The sequence below is a fragment of the Talpa europaea genome, assembly GCF_964194135.1.
Source record: "Talpa europaea genome assembly, chromosome: 1".
In the NCBI taxonomy this organism is placed as follows: Eukaryota; Metazoa; Chordata; class Mammalia; order Eulipotyphla; family Talpidae; genus Talpa; species Talpa europaea.
Genome location: NC_140073.1, coordinates 93,602,338 through 93,625,161, shown reverse-complemented (window position 1 = coordinate 93,625,161; position 22,824 = coordinate 93,602,338). Strand labels below are relative to the sequence as shown.

At 37.7% G+C, this 22,824-nt stretch overlaps 1 protein-coding gene across 1 annotated transcript; it reads left to right on the top strand.

Annotated features, from left to right (window-relative positions):
- Window positions 1–8,952: 8,952 nt before the first annotated feature.
- On the top strand, window positions 8,953–21,962 carry NMI (N-myc and STAT interactor; the record flags this gene model as incomplete). Its single annotated transcript, XM_084256127.1, has 7 exons — window positions 8,953–8,997; window positions 10,025–10,120; window positions 12,913–13,075; window positions 17,134–17,240; window positions 17,328–17,514; window positions 20,968–21,074; window positions 21,780–21,962. 7 exons carry the CDS (start codon window positions 8,953–8,955, stop codon window positions 21,960–21,962), a joined length of 888 nt encoding a protein of 295 aa, XP_084112253.1.
- Window positions 21,963–22,824: the final 862 nt, after the last annotated feature.

The window sequence follows — 22,824 nt, the reverse complement described above, 5'->3', positions numbered from 1 at the left end:
GTATGTGAGAGACAGTCAAGTAAATAATAACTTTTATATTAGCAGATAGCATAATTTAGTGTAGGAGAGGAAACAATTTCCCTTGACCCTCAACTGACTCTGACTGAGTCTAAAAATTAAATGGACAAATCAGTTTAATAGCAAAAAGTTTTCAAACTTATTTTATGTTTTACATAACAAAGGAGACTTACTAACAGAATAAAGATGTAAAGAAATAATTAGATCTGAGTATTTTTGTGCTGGGTTTGATCAAGAGTGGGCAGTTGTAGAGGAATATGATAGGTGAAGGAGTACAAGGTAAGTGTAATAAATGTGTGTGGGGGGTTGAATTTTAGCAACTCATGTTATGGTTCTTGTTGGTGTTGCTCTGGTCCTTTATTTTCTGAGATTAGAATACTCCTTTCCTCTAGGTGTAGGGAGGGCACCTCTCACAGAAGTGCTTTATGACCTGTTCCAGAGGAAGGAATGGAAATAGGGACAGGGCTACCTTCCTGCTACTTCTGTTTTCGCAGTCAACTTCTCAATCAACTGCTTAAAATAAACAATATGCCAAGGTGCCATATATTAGGATATTGTGTCCTGAACCACATCTTTAGTCAAGCATTACAAATTGGCCCATTGGAAATGTCAAGATTTTAATAGCTGCTCCATGAAGAAAAAAAAGGGACTTAATGATTAAATTAGTTTGATAAATTCAAGATTATACAAACTTTTAAATGGGTGCTTAAACTTCCCCCTGCAATACTTCTTAAACCTCATAATGTGCTGATGTGCACTGTGAGTCTCCAAAGGTAAATTCATGTAGAGCATTTGGTAATCACTTGTGGCCATGGATTCCTTCACTGCGCACAACAGAACAGTGTGTAGACATGGATTTCACAGTCAAGAGTTGAGTACGGCCTCAGCGTCATCACACAGGAGCTGCTTGATTTGGGCTAACCTTTTTAAGTTTTAAATTCCTTATCTGCAAAGCAAGCATAATACCTTATTTGGCAAAATAAACAGGTTTATAAAGTGCCCAGGAATTCTCACAAGATGTTATCAATTACAGTTATTAATAAGAATATGTTCAGGAGTGGAATTCATCTTTAGAACCCCTGCACTTTGTAGAGTATAGGAGCTGAAGCTGAGTTGAATCCAGACTTTTACATATGGCTCAACTTTAGCATGTGGGTAGCTAGAAAGGCTTCTCTACTACATTCTTTGCCGTTTCACAGTAGCTGAATCAAGATGAGGTCAGTCCTGTTCTGGGAATGACCCTGTTGCTTAGTGTCTTCTTATAAAAAACAAAAATGAAGCAAAAGAAAAAATGAAGTTAAACTAAATGACATGTAGAGTTCATGCTCTCTAAAGTTCTAAGATTAAACAGAAGTAATTCTTAAGTCACAGCAGATGAAAATTTGTGCCAACTGAAAAGATGAAGCACAAGGAAGTCCTTATTATACACTCTTTAATTCAGGAAGGCCAATTTAAACTGATTCCCATGAATGTTCTTCATAGAACGAATTTGACCTCTGTTAATCTGTTGTTTTTAAATACTGTATCAGTTGTTATGAATAACTGCTTAGCTCTCTAAGCTAGAATTTATGACTGGAAATCATTTTTATACATCCCTGCCTTGACCCCTAGAGAAGACCAGGTTTGTGTAGGCTTAAGAAACACACAATTCTTTAAATAAGTCAGGTGCTTTTATTTTCAAAGGAAAAGATCACAATAAGTGAATTTATTTGCATGTTTCACAGCAAAATAAAAGATTACAAGAAAACTTTTCAAGAGCCATGGGCAACAGAAACCAATTGAATACCACAGTTTTCCCAACTTCATGACTCAGAAGACATTGCAAAAGACACAAAGAAAAGTTGATCTTGTGCTGGTTGTAAAAATTTATAGATTACGGTTATAAAGACCAATAAATTCCAATGAGAGTTACAATTTGGAAGACAGTCTACTTTGATTTTATTTGATTTTAATCCACTTTTCAACAATAGGTCTAGTTATGCACACAAAGAGGGTGGTTTATAGAGTAGGTACTAAAAAATTAGTGTTTATGGGAACGTCAGGCATATTTTTGGCATAGATACCTTTAAACCAAAAACAAAACAATCACTTTATAAAAATCGAAAGTGAAAATAGTCAGGCTAGTGCAGCTCCCAGCCCCGGCGCAGCAGCACGACGCTTCCGGGCAAGGTGGGCGCCCTGGGCCCTGGAACCCCGCGCTCGCAGGGCTAAGGTAAGTGAGTGGGGCTCTCAGTTCGCCAGGTGCCATCCCTGCTCCTCGTAGTCCCGGGCTAGAGCGGCCCGGCTGGGGAGGGAGGCTGGTTCCGCGGGGCCGGGACCGCGCGGTGTCAGCGCCAAGGGGGCAGCGGTTCTGAGCCCCACACCTGTCCTGCAGCTGGGTAGTGACAGCGGCATCTCTGGGGGGCGGGGGTTGGGGGGCGGGGAGGCGCGCCTGTCTCCCTGCCCGCGATCCCTTTTTTGTGCTGTCCAGGCCTCTGACCCTTTTCTTCTAAGTTTTCTTCTTTAGGGAAATTGAAACTAAAAATGGTTTGTGTTTCCCTACGGTTCTTGTAGCGTGTCTGGAGATAGTTGTAAGGAAAACGGATTCCTTAAGGAGCCTTACGCTGCTTGGCAGGCTCAGAGTTTGTTCTTGGCAGAGGTGCAGTTTGGCTGTAGAGCCTCATTTTTCAGAAAATGTAGGGAAACTAGGAGGTTTCCCAGTCAGTGTAACATGCTTACGTTCATAAAACAAAAACAAAACAACAAAATGCCACCAATCCAATCCTAACTGTGTTTCACAATCTTTCTAATCACCTCCTCCTTACCCTCATTTACTTTCTTTTAGCTGCCAGGCATGCATATTGAAAGATTTTACTCAATTGGGCATCACAGTGATATAAGAATATTAGGAAAGTAAGTGGTAGATAAGAGATTTTTTTCATAAACTGCCATAACAAATTACGAAGTGGATTTAAAAAACCCCACAAATTTATTATTTTAAATATATCTTAAAAGTCTGACCCACTAGACTAAAATCAAGGTGTCTACAGGGTTAACTTCTTTTCTAGAAGCTATTGGGATGAATGTGCTTTCTTGCCTTTTCCAGATTCTTCAGGCTGCTGACCTTCCTTGGCTCAGTGGTGCCATTGTAGATCTTGAAACCCAGTAACTACACGTTTCTGACCAATCTTCTGGGATCACATCTTATTTTGACTACTCTTCTGCCTTCCTCTTTCCCTTTAAAGAGCCCTGATGATTACATTGGGTCCCAGGGATAATCCAGAATGAACTCCTTATTTTAAAATCATCTGATTAGCAACCTTAATTCAATCCACAAAATTAATTCTCCTTTGCAGTGTAATCTAACATTCACAGATTGAGGGGATAGGACATGGGGATCATTCAGGGGGTTATTACTCTGCCTACTACCTGTTTCTATTTTTTTTCTTTTTTTTTTTTTTAACTTATTTGTTTTTCTGTTTGCATTTATATCCCATATGAAGACACAAGTATCTGGATATCAAAGAAATTCTGTAGTAAACCATTTACATGAGTTAAATGTAACGAGAGCTTTTATTTTAAGCTCTAAAGAATATTGACTTTAAAAAAGCAATTCAATGAGGGCTTCCCTGGTGTCGCAAGGGGTTAAGCACTGCACTATGAAGCAATCCACAGCCTTTGCAGCACAAGTTCTATCCCCGGCCAGGGAGAAACCCACATGGCAAGGCAGACCTCTCCTGTCTCGCCCACTGCTCCCCTCAGCAGTGTATTTCAGTCAGTCTGCCTATTCTGTTCCCCACTATGTCTCTGGTGAATCCTCTCACCCCCTGCATCTCTGGCCTGTACCCCAGTTCTTATATGCATAAATAAATAAATCTTTAAAAAAAAAAGCAATTCAGTGACATGGGAATTCCTAATTTTATGGAAACATAGTAAGAGAGCTTCATATACATGGAAGTCCTGAGCAGAACAAATACCTGGGTCAAGACACCCCATGATCCTATACACATTGAATGTTTTCAGTGTGTAAGTTGGCATTGTGCTCTGAACAGATGAAAGAAGTGTATGTGTCCTTGGCCTCAAGATCATGACCATCTAATCATGGAAAATTGCACAGATACACAAATAGTTAAAACTCCTCACAAGAGAAAGAATTGATGTCCTTTGGAGGAAACAGAATAGGCATTAGAAATTTGGGGAGGAATTTGAAGAAGAATAGAATTTCATTTGGTGGAAACTAAGGTTGGGAGGGGAGTAAGGAGAGAGACCCTTTGAGTGTCCAGTGTAGTTGGGGGACTTAGTCCAGTAGTTGTCTAAGTAAGGCCAGAAAGTAAGTTGGAGTTAGCATTGTATAAGCCTTGGATGAATGTTGAATACCATTTAAGAATTCTGTTGTTGGTGCAGTAGGGAGCTACTTATATTATGAAACTTTATTTTTTTATTCTGAAACCAAGTAGAATTAAACTTTTCTTTTTCCCAAATTATTTAAGAATAAGCTTCCAACTTCATGACATTACCTTGAAATTCTTGAGGAAATATATGCAAAAGGTGTTTTTAAAAGATGTTCTCAACATAACCAAAGTAGAATAATCAGGATATAATATTGCCAGCTGATTCTTGGATCTAATTTAAATTTTGCCAATTGTCCTCATAATATCCTGTGTAAGAATCATGTTCAGAATCATGAATTGCATTTAGTTTTGATATCTCATTGGTTTCCTTCTGTCCAGAATAATCTCTTAGTTTTTCCTTAACTTTTATGAACTTGATATTTTGAAGAGAATTGGCCAGCTTGTCTAATGTTTCCTCATGCTTGGATTCAGATTATGCATCTTTGGCAGGAACATCACAGAAGTCTTGCTGTGTTAGTGCACCTTCTCAAATGGCAGATGATTTTGAGTTATCTCATTATTTACTTTGATTATTTCATCATGGTGGCATCTGTCTGACTTTTTTACTGTCGAGTGACTCTTTTTCCCTTTAGAAATAAATGAGTGTTCTGTGGGGAAAGTATTTTGAAACTAACTAAATGGTCCTTTCCACATAACAATTTTAATTTATTTATGCCAGTTTGGACTCATAGTTTTTATTTTACTCAGTGCATTTAACCATACTGTCATTATTTTTATGCTTAACTTATTCACAGATTTGGCCAGTGAGAACCTCTTTCACTTGAAGTCTGTTGTCCTTTTTACTTGTCCTCACCATTCTTTGACCACTTCCTTGCTTTCTGGCATGATAAGTCACAGAATTTCTATAGTTTTCCTATCCTGGAATCAGCCATATCTCATAAAAAACCTTGATTTCATGTAGTAGAAAATGGTAATAGAAACCAAATTCTTGATGCTAGGTGTGCACTGCTATTGTTTTTATTTTCAGATTGGCTCATCATACAAGCTAGGGAGTAGATACATAGATAGAGGCTATATATGTGCACATGCATGAATACACATATTATATCTATACCTCTTTATCTTTCTAATACTCTATCTTTTGGAAATCATGAGGATTAAACCGATATCTCCTGTTTCAGTTCACAATATTCATTATAGTTTTCTGCCTAGAGTTTTGGTTCAAGATGAAGGTCTAGGATGAACCTAAATTCACCTCCTTCCACAGACCCAACAAGCATGCAGCTATATATGGAATAATTTACATATTTGGATTTCAAAGCCCAAATCAAATAGAATAAAGCAAATAATTAAAACAACAAAAGATAAAAGGACAGCACACAGAAAGGTAGGCCAAATTGAGATAGATTTTCACCAAGGGAGATACTCCCCACTCCCAGGCAGTGGTGAATCTGGGTTGGGAAGAATCTTGAAGGTACAAAACTTATCCCTGGTGAGTGAGGGGTGGCAGGTAGGCTCTGCCCTGGGTACCCTAACCCTTTGATTCTGCACAGTGAAGACAAGACCTAGTGTTAAGGATTAGTAGAAAAGCCAAAGAACTATATGTAGGAAATAGAGAACCTGCCCTTCAAGGACCCACATAGAGACTCACTTGCCCTGGGACTCAATACAGCAGGCTTCTCTTATTTTGCCCACTGCTCTCCTCAGCAGTGTATTTCAGTACATCTGCCTGTTCTGCTCCCCACTCTGTCTTATGTGAATCCTCTCACTCCCCCGCACATCTCTGGCCTGGACCCCAGCTCTTGTATGCATAAATAAATCAACAAATCTTTAAAAAATAGAGACACTTCTTGAGAGCCTAGCTCAGGTGACCAAGGGATTTTGCTGCCAGAATGCATGGGATATCACCTGCACAAGGCCAATCCCTCCAGACTAAGAGAGATAGTAGAGCTGCCTAATACATAACACCAACACTGAGAATCAGGCAAAATGAGGAGACATAAGAACATGTCCCAAATGAAAGAGTAAGAATAAACCTCTAGAAAAAGACCTTAAAGAAATGAAAATAACTGAGGGAGAGTTCAAAATAACAGTTATAAATATACTCACTGAAATCAGGAGAAAAAAATGATTGGACTAGAAAATTTAAGAAAAATCCTAACAGAACTTACAGAACTGAGAAATACAAGGATAGAATTGAAAAATACAGTAGACATGCCCAACAGCAGACAAAAGGAAATAGGAGCTGATAAAGAGGTGCAAGACAGAGCAATAAAATTCACCCAGAGTAACTAAATGAAAAAAGTGAAGATACCTTAAGGAACTTCTGGGACAACTTCATAGGGAATAGTATACATAGAGGATTTCCAGAAGAAGAGAGAGAAAGGGCCAGAAAAATTATTTGAAAAAATGATGACTGAATGCTTTGCTAATCAGGGGAAAAAAAGGGACAGGTACCAGAAGCCCAGAGAATTCCAAATGAGAGGAACCCCTAAAGAATAGTTTATTCCCTGTCCTTATTAATAATTACCCCCTCTTGGAGTAAAAAACCTGGCTTCTATTATCCTTCACATATTTACCAAGGAACCCTGATTCATTTTGTTAGCTTGTGACCAAGGGGTTCCCTGGAGCTCCCAAACTTGCATGCTATATAAGGATACTGCCATCCATGCTACAAAGGCAAAGCAGACTCTTAGTGTGAAAGATCTTTAAGAGAATTAGTGGATTAGAGGATTTCCTGATAAAATATTCCCATAAAACACCCCCAATTATCCATCCCTTTGTGGGCAAATACCCAGCCAAATAGTGTTGGCCTGAAGTGGGGCTGCTGATGCTTGAAAGCATGCTACCATCTATGGCATTTTCTGGAGGAGAAACACAAAAAATTAGTGAAAGGGGCCAGGCAAGTGCTCAAAATGAACAAAATAGAAGAACAAATTAAAATAACAGCTGCCATTGTCTCTGCCAAGGACAACCTTCTGTGTGTCTCTCACCTACGTGTCTCTTGTGAATCCTCTCCCTCCCTTCCCCCTGCCCCATCTCTGGTCTGGACCCCAGCTCAGAGAATTCCAAATGAGAGGAACCCATGTATCTATTAAGTATCTCCTCCAGGAATCTCCTTCCATATCTCTTGATTCCCCAGGTACAAGTCAAAACCAGAGAAGCCAGAGCACTTTTTACATGCCTACCTCCCTGTGTTATATGCCTTACCTGGCCCCTCAACTATGCCCCTTAGTTCCCAGTAGCTAGTCCCAGGTGGCTACATGTAAGCAGTGGTGGGGAAAATGGTAGCTCCCTAACAGTTGTATTGATTGATTTGAAATAAATTAGAAATAAATAAATAAATTAGAAATAAATTGATTAGAAATAAACAATTGTATTGATTAGATTAGAAATAAAGATCTGGGTGCTATTTGATCCCCTCTTTTTTTGTCACTGCTTGTGTTCACAGTGGGTAAAATTAAGATGTGACTTTTAGCTAGTTTTCTATTTTTTTTAAAAAAAACTAAATCTTTCCTATTTTTCTTACAGGAATAGACAGCTGGAATTTAGAAGATTACATTATAGACAGGTTATTAGAATACTTTTGAGAACATAAAAACTGTGGTCATATTCCTTGCTTCATTTTTGATCTGGCACTTCTTCCTCTCAGTAAGTTCATATGCAGGCAAGCATTCTTAATTTTTTTTGTGTCTTGGATTCCTCACCAATCTGATAAAAATCTATAGCCTTTTCTGAAAGGAAAATAAGCTTTTGAAAAGTATAAGACAAAATACATAGAATTACAATGGATATGTATTATTTTCAAATATCAGTAAAAACAAATATTTGAATAGTAATGTATATTAATATCCTACAACATATCATAAGACCTAGTCGTGAGCTTATAACTACCATAATTTTGAAGCAAGGTTAAACATCAACAATACTTCAAGATATATGCAACGGTTATAATATTTATGAAGATATCTGTGTTATCTTAGTGGTTTTGTCACAGATGCTGCAAATCCTATGTGACTTGTTGTCTATTTTCATACTTGAAGAGATTGCTACGTTTCAGTTAGAGGTTATTAGAAATAAAGATGTAATTTTTGTTTCCTATCCATGGGCTTGGACTCCAGAGGAGCGTGAAATGCCAGAGATCTCCTACAACTGTGGAAGAAGCATGTTTTGGAGTCTTTTTCACTTGTATTCACATTCTGAGAGTACAGTAGTGAGAACTAAATTAAATGAAAACCTTTGAAAAAGACTAGAAACCAAAACAGTAATCTTTTAAAATGTAGCATCATATTATGATTGAGGTGTGAACTACAAAAGAATGTTAATGCCCACTATTTTCTATTGTGCTATAAAAAGCAAAAGATTTTTAGAACCATTTTATATATGTATAGGTGTAAAAGTTATTTGAAATATGAATTCCTTTGGATATTAGCTACATGATAGCAAAGACTTCGATGATAGGACAGAGATATAGCAAAGAAAACGTTTCTTTTGTAAAAGAGTAAAAGTTGTTACTTTTTGAATTTGTGTGTATGTACTATTTTTTAAATATTTATTTTTATAGCAACTGATGGCAGTTGGGTATAACACACACTTTCTTAACATGAATTGCCTAGAAGATGGATTAATGGAAGATGAAGAAAAACAGGTAAAAAGGAAAATTACTGGGAATTATTATAATTAACTTATATCTATTAATTTTATAATGAAGCATGTTTTATTTGTCTTTTTCCACCATTACCTTGAATTGGGAGTATATTAGGGTTTTCAAACTTTATTACTTCCATTATTCAAACCTTAAAAGAGATATCTTTCTACTTTTTCTTTCACAAGACTTTGAATATTAACTGCTTTTTTCACTCCTTTGATTTGCAGCTGGAAGTTAAGAGCTCAAACCCTGGAGAGAAGGGAGGCTCAGGTAGTTAATTCACTTATCCACAGCCATATGCTTTTCTTGACAAGGCAGCTATGCTGTGGGAATCAGAAATTTTCTTCTATTGCCCTCGAGTAACATGTCCACAATTACAGTGCAATTAAAAGTCATATTTTAGTCACAAAAAGGAAAAGAGTTGGTAGAGCACTGAATTAAAATTGAGAAGATCTAGGTCTCAATCCTTGTTGTACTGTAAAAATTTCTATGACTTTGGTCTCATGTAAAAGATGAGACCTTGTTGGTGTTGGCTGTGGTTGGAGAATAGAAAAGTGATGATGTAAAGCATTCAACAAATGTATTATTCATGTGATCACATTTTATTCTTATACTGTCTAATGCCTTTCTTTGCCTTGCTCAGGATGAGGGAGATTTTGTTTTATTCATTCATTTGAAAAAATGAATTCAGCATCTCCCTAGTGGCCTAGGGGTTAAGTCTCAACACTATCATGCTGTCACCACTGTGGCATGAGTTTAATCCACAGCCAGAGAGCTAACCCACATATGGTGCAGCAGACCTCTCCTATTTTGCCTGATGCTCCCCTTAGCAGTGTATTTTAGTACCTCCACCTGTTCTGCTCCTCACTCTGTTCTGGTGAATCCTCTTACCCTCTGCACCTCTAGTCTACACTCCAGTTCTTTTATGCATAAATAAATCTTTGAAAAAAACCTAAAATTTCTTAATTAAAAAAAAACAAGTTCAGAGGCTGTTTAATTTTTTACTACTCATTGATTTTTCTTTTAGATGTTAATTGATGAAATTGCAAAAGAAAATATTCAGCTAAGGGAGGCGATCCAAAAACTTGAAGCTGAGTTACAGGATACCACCAGAAACTCCCAGGTAAATCCTTTATTTTATGTATCATATTTTTGATGGATACCCATTTTTTAGGAAAAGCAATTTAATTATAAAACTTCACTTTTAGGGCCTCTCTAGTGGTGCAGGGGTTAAAGTCTCAGCTCTATCAAGCTATAGCTGTCTCACTCACTGCTCTCCTCAGCAGTGTATTTCAGTAAATCCACCTGTTCTGCTCCCTACTCTTCTCTGATGAACCCTCTCAACCCCTACCCCTCTGGCCTACACCCCACTTCTTGTATGCATAAATAAATTTTTAAAAATTCCTTAAAAAATTCACTTTTAAAACATTATTGTCATATGTAACACCAAACTGAACACAACCCAAATGTTCCTCCCTAGTAAGATAGATTAATAAACTGGGGTGCATTCCCACAGTGGAATACTGCACTGCAATGTGAATGAATGAGCATAACTATATGTAGCAACTTGGATCAATTTCATAACTGTAACCTTGGACCAAAAAAGACAAGATAGGACATACTATATGCTACCTTTTTAACAAAGGACAAAACCAGAATGTTAGAAGTTAACATACTAGTTAACTGCCTTTGGGGTAGGTAAGAACTGGAAGGGAACCCCACAAAGGTCTCTATGATGTTGGTCATTTTTTTCTTTTTATTGAGCTGAGTGCTGGTCACCTGTGTGTGAAACACTTTGCAGAATTTCATTTTGCTGTACACTTAGGATAATGTGCTTTAAAATATTTATGTAGGGCCTCCCTGGTGGCGCAGCGGTTGAGCGCTGGGTTGTGAAGCTGTCCGCGGCCTCTGCGACGCCGGTTCGATCCCCAGCTGCTCCCCGGCCACCAGAGGAGGGTCCCACATGGCACGCAGACCTCTCCTGCCGCCCGCTGCTTCCCTCAGCAGTGTGCTTCGGTCCTTCTGCCTGCTCTGCTCCCCGCTCTGGCTCTGGTGAATTCTCTCACCCTCCTGTGCTTCTGACTGTACCCAGTGCATGTATAAACAAAAACAAACAAACAAATAAATGAATATATAAAAACATGCCTCTATTAAAAAAAAAAGAGAGACCAACAAATAAAATATTTATGTATATGTTAATAAGTAACAAAAAGCAGTCATTTTCAACCATTTTGGGATCAAATTCTTGTTCTCTTTTTGAAGTTCTTTTCTTGTTATCCTCATTAATGATGAAATAGTAATTTAATTGAATTTCACAGTTTAAAAAAATTGGATGTGGGACATCCCTGGTGGCACAAGGGTTTGAGCACAGCACTATGAACCACATGGTGCAGTAGACCTCTCCTGCCTCGCCCGCTGCTCCCCTCAGCAGTGTATTTCAGTAGATCTGCCTGTTCTGCTCCCCACTCTGTCTCTGGTGAATCCTTTCATCCCCCTCACCTCTGGTCTGTATCCCAGTTCTTATATACATAATAAATCTAAAAAAAATTTAAAAAATTGGATGTGTATCTTCCCCTTTTTAATGCTTTCCTAAATTTCCTTATATTTGAATTTGGCACAACTTTCACTCCTTTTTTCATCATAACAAATCATGTTAAAAAAATACTTTCCTTGGATTATTTAAAGGTTAAAGTGTGGTTCACCTTTTTTTTCTTTCTGTTAAGGGGGATAGGATATTGAATATCAGGAAGTGAAATTTCCTGTGTTTATAAGACCTAGCCTGTGATGAATCTGGTTACTTCTTAGACAGGAACAAGAATCATTTAATCTCAGAACTCAAAGCCTTTGACAAACCATCCAGCTTAGTTGACCTACTTTAGCGAGGACTGAAATTCTGGTCCAGAAAGTGTAAGTGAACTGCTCTCTGACATAGAGTGCTCAGGACTAGAATCAGATACTCTCACATCCACTCCATAAAGCTCTTGATTTCTCAATATTTACTAGATATTTTCACATTATTGGCAAACACTGCCTTTCCTCAGACATTGCAGATTGTTCTGAAATTGGATTTATGATAGTCAGAAATTCTACTGAAGTTACATGTAAAAATAAAAAGTAAATATAAAATTAGAATCAAATGATTCATTGAATATTTCAAATTCCTTTGCCATGGGGTTTTATTTTATTTTTACTTTATTGCAGCATGTAAAATAACCACGAAAACTTTAGAAATGCAAATACCCAGTTTGTTTATTTGTGTGCAGATATGCATGATTGTAAGCAGCTAGGTATAACCACTGAACTTTTATCTTCTAGATTAAAAATCATGTCAATAGTGTCCCTTCAATTTTTTTATAACCCTTAGTTGTGGTCATGGCTAAAAATTTCTTGGGCAGGTGCTTGGCTGGGAAGGGAAAATTTCTAATTAATAAATTTTAAATTATATAATGTGAAATCTTTCTTTTTGTATGAAATTATCTGGGTCTACTATCAAATAATCATTGTATATATCCAATTCTATTTCATGCCACTTTGTAGTGACAGTATAATGTTTAATGACTCCCATGTGAGATAGACTATTACTGGCATAGTTATTTAAAAGGTGCTTACTTACAGGAATGATGTAAGCTTTAGAATCAAACATCATACAATATTCACTAATTAAAACATTGATTAGACAAAGTGAGAGATTATATGCTTATGATTTTGTCTGTGAAATAATATTAAGGGATCAGCATTTGATTATATTGCTGAGTACTTACCAGGGAAGAGGCAATGCTAAAAATATTAAATAAGACCAGATTCAGTTCTAAAATCAGTGGAGAATGAATTATTGAATGATGAAATCATATTATCATTGGGTGACTTCAGTTATTTCTTGTCTTGATAATAATCAAACAGTTCTGTTTGAATTAGATTAAAGAGGATATTCCTGAAATGAATTTGAAATTCACAACTACAGAGTATCCTGAGAATGATGGCCAGTTTTTCAATGTCTCCTGCTCTTTTCAAGTGAGCTCGAAAGTTCCTTATGAGCTACAACAAGGACAAGCTCTTGTCACCTTTGAAAAAGAGGAAGGTATGACTGACTTTTAGAAATTTAACTGTGTTACTTTTGGAAAGTACTTGGGTTTTCAAAAACCTTTCATAGATATTTGGCTCTTTATGTTTTCTATATGTATCATTTCATCTCATCTTTTTACTAACAACCTGAGGTGGGTATGATTAGTCCCATTTTACAGATAAGGAAAGTGACTCTGAAATGTTAAGCAACTTGAATATGATTACTTATTCTGAAAGTACTAACTCTAAGACTCAAGCCAACTGTTGTTATGTCCAGTACCACCATCTTTGTTCTCCATGTGCTCCCTCCAAATGATGGCACTGATAATCATGTTTGAAGGTTGTAGAGCTACGCACAATTCTCAGAGACTTCTTGGCTCTCCCTGGTGCCACAGGGGGGTAAGTCTCAGCACTATGAACCTATCAGCAGCCACTGCAGCATGAGTTCAATCCCCAGCTAGGGAGCTACCCACCTGGTGCAGCAGACCTTTCCTGTCTCGCCCGCTGTTCCCTTCAACAGTGTATTTTAGCCAGTCTGCCTGTTCTGTTTCCCCACTCTGATTCTGGTGAATCCTCTCACCTCCCCACACCTCTGGCCCACACCCCAGCTCTTGTATGCATAAATAAATAAATCTTAAAAAAAAACAATTCTCAGAGTGCTCCTGGGCATTTCTTCATTTTATACTCATAGAACTATATGAAAGGAACAGGATAAGACAGTTGCTGTTTATTTTGAATAACCAAGAAAAGGGATTTCTAGGTGTTTAACTGATTTGTCTAAGGCCACACAATCTGTAAATGGACATAGACTAGAAGTCAGAGATTTGGAATAGGGTCTGATGTTTGCTAAATCTGCTATGGTGTGGTATCATCTTCAGAGCTGGGGGTGCCTTACTGAGAAGGGGCTTTTCTCTTTCCTAGAAATGTGACTTGGGTTGGTTGGGTTCTTGAAACATCTCAGATTTTTATGATAGGCTTTGTGGTAGTACCTGCCTCAGGAAGATGCTATGAAGTTTTAAAGGAAAAATGTTAATAAAATAGTTAACACAGGGGGCCTCCCTGGTGGCACAGCAGTTGAGCACTGGGCTGTGAGGCTGCCGACAGCCTCTGCAGTGCCAGTTCGATCCCTGGCCGCTGGTGAGGGTCCCACATGGTGCGCAGACCTCTCCTGACTTGCCCGCTGCTTCCCTCAGCAGTGTATTTCCTCAGTCAGCCTGTTCTTTTCCCTGCTCTGACTCTGGTGAATTCTGTTACCCTCCTGCGCTTCTGATGGGGTGATGTCCAGTACCAGTGCTTGTATAAATAAATAAATAAATCTTTAAAAGAAAAATAGTTAACACAGTGCCTAATACATAATAAACACTTAATAAATATTAGCTGTTGTTATTGCTACACATTAGAAATCTTCCAGATAAAGAAACAGAAGCTTAAAGAAGATAAGGAACTTGCCCAGGGTTTGTGTAGTTAATAAATTGCTTTGTTGAGAGCCAAATCCTGGGTATTCATGTACTTTTTTTTAAGCCAACGTTCTTCCAAGCAGGCCACCCTTGAGTCTTCATTCTTGTTTTTGTCTTTTTATGGGGTGAGACCAGATGGGCTTCACCTTCCAGTGATCTGAGAATCTGTGATTATGACTCATGTCTCCTGACACGCAGCCATTCACTATACACTGAAAATCGACATTAAAAGAAAGGCTTTCTAGTAGGTCATTGTATGTATAAACTTCATTCACCCCTGGTCCACCCCTGCAGCTGAGGTTGGAGGAGGAGACCAAGAGCCACATTGGCAGTTGACAGTGGCAACTGGAATATAGCTGAGAGCAGGAGTACATGGTAGGGTTTCTGTATAGAAATTACCTGGGAACTTTGAATAGGATTCTTTTAAGAAATATCTGTGTCACTGCTTCACCCATTCGCTAGCTCTGAGGTCCAGTTCTCTTAGGACAACTCTGGATTTATTATTTTTTTTAAATTAATTTATTTATTTATACAAGCACTGGGTACAGTCAGAAGCGTGGGAGGGTGAGAGAATTCACCAGAGCCAGAATGGGGAGCAGAACAGGCAGACTGACGAAGAAGTACACTGCTGAGGGGAGCAGCGGGCGGCAGGAGAGGTCTGCGCGCCATGTGGGACCCTCCTCTGGTGGCCGGGGAGCAGTCGGGGATCGAACCGATACTGCAGAGGCTGCAGGCAGCTTCGCAGCCCAGCGCTCAACTGCTGCGCCACCAAGGGAGACCCGACAACTCTGGATTTAAACACAACTAAATAGGAGTGGGCTTTGGATGACCAGAGTTAGGAAAGATGAAACATACTTGGTCCCTCTCTGCTGTGTCAGATCACCAGATGTTGGATATCCAGTCCATCACTATAAACTGAAAATCAACACTAAAAGAAAGGCTTTTAATGTTGAAAGGCTTGGGGGGAGAGAGAGGGAAGGAGCAACAGCTGACTATTACTTCATTGATGATTTCTGTTGTTGTTGTCTGTTGTCATAAACAACAAAAAAGTCATAAGGCAAGTTTTCCAGTCATAATGTTGTACAATGAGTCTGAATTCCCACATGACAACGCCCTGCCTTCTCGTCCTCTTTCTCTCTTCCTCCAGCTGTGAAGTGCTATCAGATAGTCATAAACACGTGTGAGGTTTATAAAGCCAGAAGTGAGCATCGCTTAGCTTCATAACAAAGTAGAGTAAGCCACTCTTAATGTTAACAATTTAAGTATTATAAACTCTAATGTCACACAATTAAAAGTAAAAACACACTCACATGTGTTTTATTTATTTATTTATTTATTCAAAGATTTATATATTTATGTATACAAGAACAGGGGTAAAAAAAAAAAAAGAACAGGGGTACAGGCCAGAGGTGTGGAGGGTGAGAGGATTCACCAGAGACAGAGTGGGGAACAGAATAGGCTGAAATACACTGCTGAGAGGGAGTAGCAGGCGGGCAACTCAGGAGAGGTCTGCTGCGCCATATGGGTATTTCCCTGGCTGGAGATCGAACTTGTGCTGCAGTGGCTGCGGATGGTTTCATAGGTTGAATCTTAACCCCTTGCGCCACCAGGGAGGCCCTCACATGTGTTTTAAACTGACATACAGTTGATGTTTGAGGTTCTAATAATTTTTGGTATAGTTATATCCTTGCTCTCCCATTTGCATGAATAAATTAGACTTGCTAGCTTTGTCACTGGATAATGAGACTATTTACTTTTTAATTAATGATTAATTAATTAATTAATGAACATTTTAGCCCAAGTAGGATTTCTTGTTAAATATGGCCAGGGAAAAAATAGCAGACTCATTTTTTATATTCAAGCTTCTGTGGTACTTAATATGTAATCCTTGGGAAAAACAGAAAAATGTGGTGCTTGTAACATACTGAGGAGCGGTGACAAACGATAAATAAGATTGTCAGAATGACACTGACCTAAAGATGCTTTCCCAGCTTACTCAACATAGAAGGAATTTCTGGCTGTGCATTAAGCTACTAGGGGAATTCTCTGCTAATTCAACAATGAAAAAGAAAGGTGTGTACTAAAATATTATACAGGCACCTCCCTGGTGGCCTAGGGGTTAAGTCTCAGCACTATCACCACTAAGGTCTGGGTTCGATCCCAGCCAAGGAGCTAACCCACATATGGCACAGCTGACCTCTCCTGTCTTGCCCACTGCTCCCCTCAGCAGTGTATTTTAGTAGGTCTGCCTGTTCTGATCCCCACTCTCTCTCTCTTGAATCCTCTCATGCCCCCTCACCTCTGGGCTACATACCAGTTCTTCTACACATAAATAAATAAATCTTTAAAAATAATAAAATAAAATATTTTACAACTTCAGGTTTTATAAAGTTGAAACATCAGATTTGTCTAAAAAGTTGAGTATAGAGTTTGTTGAGAATTTCTTCATTGTAATTTTTGCTGATAAGTTTTGATATTATTATATCTTACTATGGTGGCAAGGCCATTATCACTTAGGAATCCCAAAAAAATTAAAAAATTTGATCCTTTCCAATTAAAGAAATTAGAAATATAGAAGATAATTTGTTCTTAAAAGTGTAAAAATTTTATTTTTCAGTTGCCCAAAACGTGATCAGGCAGGGGGAACATCACATACTGGTAGAAGATGTGGATGTGAAAGTGATGGCCAGTCCAGTTCCCTTAAACTCAGGAGTCAGATTTCAGGTACCACGGTGATGAAAGCTTTTTAGAATTCAGCTAAACATAGACACTTTTCTCATTCATATTTTTGAAAATTGCACAATTTTACAGGTTAATGTGGAAGTTTCTAAAATGAAGATCATTGTTACTGAAATTCCAGATGACTTGCCTGAAAATCAGATGAGAGACAAGCTAGAACTGAGCTTTTATAAGTCCCAGAATGGAGGCGGAGAGGTGGCATGTGTGGAGTATGATAGGCAGTCTCGGCGTGCTGTCATCACATTTGTGGAAATTGGAGGTATTCCCACACTTAGAAAATTAAAAAATAGTCTACTATTAAATTATATTCTTCCATTTCTGTCAAAAAAATTCCTCTTCTACATCGTTTATTTGGGAATGTATTAGCATATTAATTGGGGAGATTTTTAAAAATCTTATAAAGTGACAGAGTCCTGAAAAAGATTTCTGTGAATGATACTGAAAATGAGACTATTAAGAGCAACAGGTACATAAATCTTAATATATTCTCACCACCTGCCAGAATGGAGGTGTACATGTATCTCCTGTACATATATCTCCTGTACATGTATCTCCTCTGATCACAGCACAACTTTTGAGGTAGATGTTATATTCATTTTATTGATGAGAAAACTGAGCCCTGGGGAAACTTACCCAAGCTCACACAGTGGGTACATATCTGTTATATATTATATATATATATATATATATAACACATATATATGTGTATGTGTATATATATAACATATATGTATGTGTGTGTGTATCTGTTACATATAATTTTCTCTTCCATCTCACCTATTTCACTTGAAAAATTTCTCTTAGGAAGAGGAATTGATTCCAGGGAACACAATTGGGATGACTAGAAAGAATTTCTAGATGTCTGATTTTTTTAGTTATTTCTGTTGGACTTTTATCAAATCATTTTATGGAGTTTTACATTCTTATGATTAAAAAACAGAAGATTCAACAGCTATTTTTGTTTATATATTCCATGGGTTCTCAATGTAAAGTCTCTTGCTCTAGTTAATTCTCTTGGGCTTGTAGAAATAATAGAAATTTAACCACAATGTTCAATTAAAAAACATTGACAGCTTTCTTCATGAAACAGTAATATTAATATTTGCTTTTAAAAGAATTTGTTGGAATTGAAAAACATATACTTAGTAAAAGGTGAAACATTTCCTTAAATTTCCCTTTTTCCTATTATATGTAGTTTGTTGAATCTCTTTCCAGATCTTTCTCTGGGCACACACAAACACACCAATATGCTTTTTTGACTTGGGCTGTTGGATAATGTTTAGGGCATCCTGGCAGTGTGGGTTATTGCCTTGCACAGTACAGCCGAGGAAGTTCTCTGCCATTAACGAAGATTTAGAGCCTAACTGAATTTGCAGTGGGGGGATGCCGGGGAGAGCCATCGAGAGCAGCTCTGCCTTTCACTCTTCCAATACAAGCTTTTATTACAGATATGAACAAAGGAACAAGTAAATAGTTGGCAATTGTGTTCTTGCTTATACGGATTAATAAGTTACTGCTGGAAACAGGTTTTCCTGGTTAGTAGGGAACTTGCGCACAAGCCAGTATCTCCTCAAAGAACAGGAGTCAATTCTGGGAAGTTCTGCTTGCAGAACTTCTAACGAAGTCCTGGAACTCCATATGCAAAGTAAACAGGTGTTCTCCCAAAACTCCAGCTCCCTTTAGGGCAGCAGGCTCCCAACAGATTATAGTTAGAGACCCAAAGGGAACAGATTTTTGAGGCTGCCTTATATATTGTTTCAGAACTGTACAGCAACTTGCTGGAAATTTCCATAGTCAAAGATTTTAATTTCTAATTTCATATATTCTATTTTTTGACATTATTTGGTCCATCTCTTGTACTTAAAAAGCCATGGGAGACTTATTTTATAAACCAGAATGCAAGTTAATACTCTATAGTGAGAGATAACACTGGCTTATATGCAGCAAGAAGGAAAAATAGTTCTGAAACTTACAATAGTTAACATCTGAAATATATGAAAGTATCTGAAGGTAAGATAGATATGCCAGAAACACGCCTTGCAAGCTGTGTTTTACTGAACTTTCACAACAACATCTGAGGTAAGTACTGTGATTCTGTATATTTTGCAGGAAAGGAAACTGAGGCCTCAGTTAAACAACATAGCTAAGGTCAGGTAGCTAATGAGCAGCTGGACAGGGGCAGAGCCATTTGACTCACCCTACACTTCCCTTTTTTCAAACTTTCCTTTTTATTGTGGTAAAATATAGATAACACAAAATTTATAATTTTAACCACTTTTTAAATGTGTACAATTCAGTGGCATGAAGTGTATTTACAGTTTGGTGCAGGGCTTCCATAATGGCACAAGGGGTTAAATCTCAGCACAACGAACTATCCACAGCCTATGCAGCACGAGTTTGATTCCTGGCCAGGGAACTGACCCATATGGCGCAGCAGACCTCTTCTGCATTGCCTGCTGCTCCCCTCAGCAGTGTATTTCAGTACAACTGACTGTTCTGCTCCTCAGTCTGTCTCTGGTGAATTCTCTTACCACACTCCCCTGCACTTCTGGCCTACACCCCAGCTCTTGTGTACATAAATAAAAAAAAATACAATTTTGTGGAACTATCGCCACTATATATTTCCAGAATTTTTTCATCATCCCAAAGTGAAACTGCATACCCACTGAACAATAATTCCCCATTCTTCTTCCTCCCAATCCTTGGTAACCACTATTCTATATTCTCCCTATATGGATTTGCCTATTCAATTTTTTTAAGGATTTATTTATTTATGCATACAAGAACTGGGGTATAAGCCAGAGGTGGGGGAGGTGAGAGGATTCATCAGAGAGAGTGGGGAGCAGAACAGGTAGGTTGACTGAAATACACAGCTGTGGGGAGCAGCAAGCAAGACAGGAGAGGTCTGCTACACCATATGGGTCACCCCCCTGGCTGGCCAGGCACTGAACTCCTGCTGCAGTGGCTATGGCTGCCAGTAGCAGGGAGGTCCCAATTTGCCTATTTTAGATAGCTTACATAATCGGAATTACAGAATATTTGTCCTTTTTATGTCTGCCTTATTTCACATATCATAGTACTTCCAAGATTCATCCATGTTGTAGTCTGTTTGAGAATGTCATTCTTTGTTAAGGCTGAATAATATTCCATTGTATGTATAGACCACATTTTGTTCATTCATTTGTTGATGGGCATTGGGTGGCTTCCATTATTTGGCTATTGTGTTTGAGTGTCTCTTTGAGCCCCTACTTTAATTCTTTTGGGTATATATCTAGGGGTAGGATTGCTAGGTCATATGGTAGTTCTATGTTCATTGCTTTGAGGAACTGCCATATTGTTTTCCATAGTCATGCACCACTTTTTATTCATACCAGCAATGCACCAGCGTTCCAAAGTCTCCATACCTTCAGGAGCAAGGGCCTGCACTCTTAACCACTGTATTGTATTACCAATTCAAGGTGGACTGATAAGAGGAGAAAAACAGGTTATTGGTTATTATTAAAAACTCTTTCTGTTAAACTTTATACAATCTTGACATTACTTTTCTCCTCTTAAAAAAAAAAATGCTGCTAAAAATAAAGTGGACCATAGAAATTCTTTTAAAAAGTAATCACTCAATTCACTGTTTATCGTGATTTTATTCTGTATGAAAGACATTTTAACTTTAGTTAAAAATGTTTATGATATTAAAAAGCAAAAAATTTATTTCTAGTGGCTGACAAGATTTTGGAAAAGAAAGACTATCCTCTTTATATAAATCAAAACTGCCACAGAGTTACAGTTTCGCCATACGTAGAAACACACGTGAAAAAGTTTCAGGTAAAGTTACCTCTTTTCTCCCATTTTGGGAACTTACTGCTTACTCCTGCCTCACAAAATGTAAAGCTGGGACTCTGTTATTGTTTGAATCTTACAGTGAGGGATATCAAAATTGTTGTTCATATCTGCTTGGTGGAGAATGAGTTTATCTTTTTAAATGTGACTTTAATGCAAAACTGTCTTATTTAACTTACTGCATAATTTTTAAAATTGAAATTTCTTAGGTAATGGCACAGAGATATAGCTATATTTCTCTCATGTGTCTAAAATCATTAAATATTAAAAATGATTCATCCTCCTCATTTTCTCTGAACCCATTATTTTTACTCCAGATTTGCTCCTTTTTCTTTTCCTTCTCAGGTATTACATGGCTCTACCTAGTCTACCATCCTGAAATGAGAACTCTTCATTTTGTTTCACCCTCAACATTCATCTAGCCACTAAATCCTGTCAGTTTCAACTCTGACTACCTCTTCAACTGATCTTTCTGTTCCTCGAGTTGCCCACTTTTTCTCTATTCACTATATAATATAGCCACCAGAATTATTCTTCTATAACTCAGACCTGATTCTGATCTTCCCTTGCTTGAAAAATCTTCGAGTTTCCTTACCTCATCTAAGAGAAAGTTCAAAATATTAAGCATAAATTAAAAATATGTTTACAGTTTAAATCTCTTGAAAACAGTCTTTTTGTTTTCCTTCTTAGTTGTTTTCAGGAATATCTAAGCGAACGGTGCTTCTGACCGGAATGGAAAACCTTCAAAAGATGGATGAAGAACTTGTGGAGGATTTAGTCAACATTCATTTTCAAAGGGAAAAGAATGGAGGGGGAGAAGTAGATGTTGTCAAGTGTTCTCTAGGTCAACCTTGCATAGCATACTTTGAATAATAACCTCATGGAATTACATGAAAATTAGAGCTTTAGAGCCCAAATCACTGCCAGTATTGGACAAAATTATCATCCTTTTCCTTAAAAATGAAAACTTTAATTCATTAACATTCATTTATTCTTGGATAAAAAATGTGTTTCTGTGTTTTTTAATTCTTCTTTGTTTCAAACTGTACTGCATGTTTACAGATGCAATAAGTGTTTGTGCCATGTATGTTGAAATCAATCTTAAGTGATCCAATCACCCTACTGTTGAATAGGCACATTCTGTCATGGGCATGTGGGCTAACTCAAATTTGGCCCCAGACCTACCAGCATGCAGACCTGATTCAACATTTTCCAAAAGAAGTGTTAAATTCAGCAGTTCCTGATTACTGTAAATTTTTCTGTATTTTCAACGATCATTTTCCGGTATTTCTTAGAGCTGACTGTGGTCTTTTTCTTGAACTTTTTTTTCACTTGTAAAGAAAGAATTTTCTTTCTTTTTTTTCACTCTTCATTTAAAGAATTATTTTAAGGAATTAAAAGTCTTGTAATAGAGAACTAGTGATAGAATAAATACAAAGCTAGTAGCTCATCACTTACCATGCTGGCTGCTGGGAATGCCAGAAGATTAAATACATGTTCCTATCCTTAGAGACTTAACATTTAGTTAGAGCAAGACCCCATTATATTGGCATTTCCACCATCTTTTTAATGTGCACAAATTTTAAATGAAAAAATTCAAGGTTCCTATTCAGAGAAGGTAAATTTTGCTTTGGTAAAGATCATTTGGACAGCTTTTATCTTAATATGGTATGTTTCATGAAGAGCCAATAGCAGGTTTAAATTCATATTAGAATACTGATAGACATGATATGCT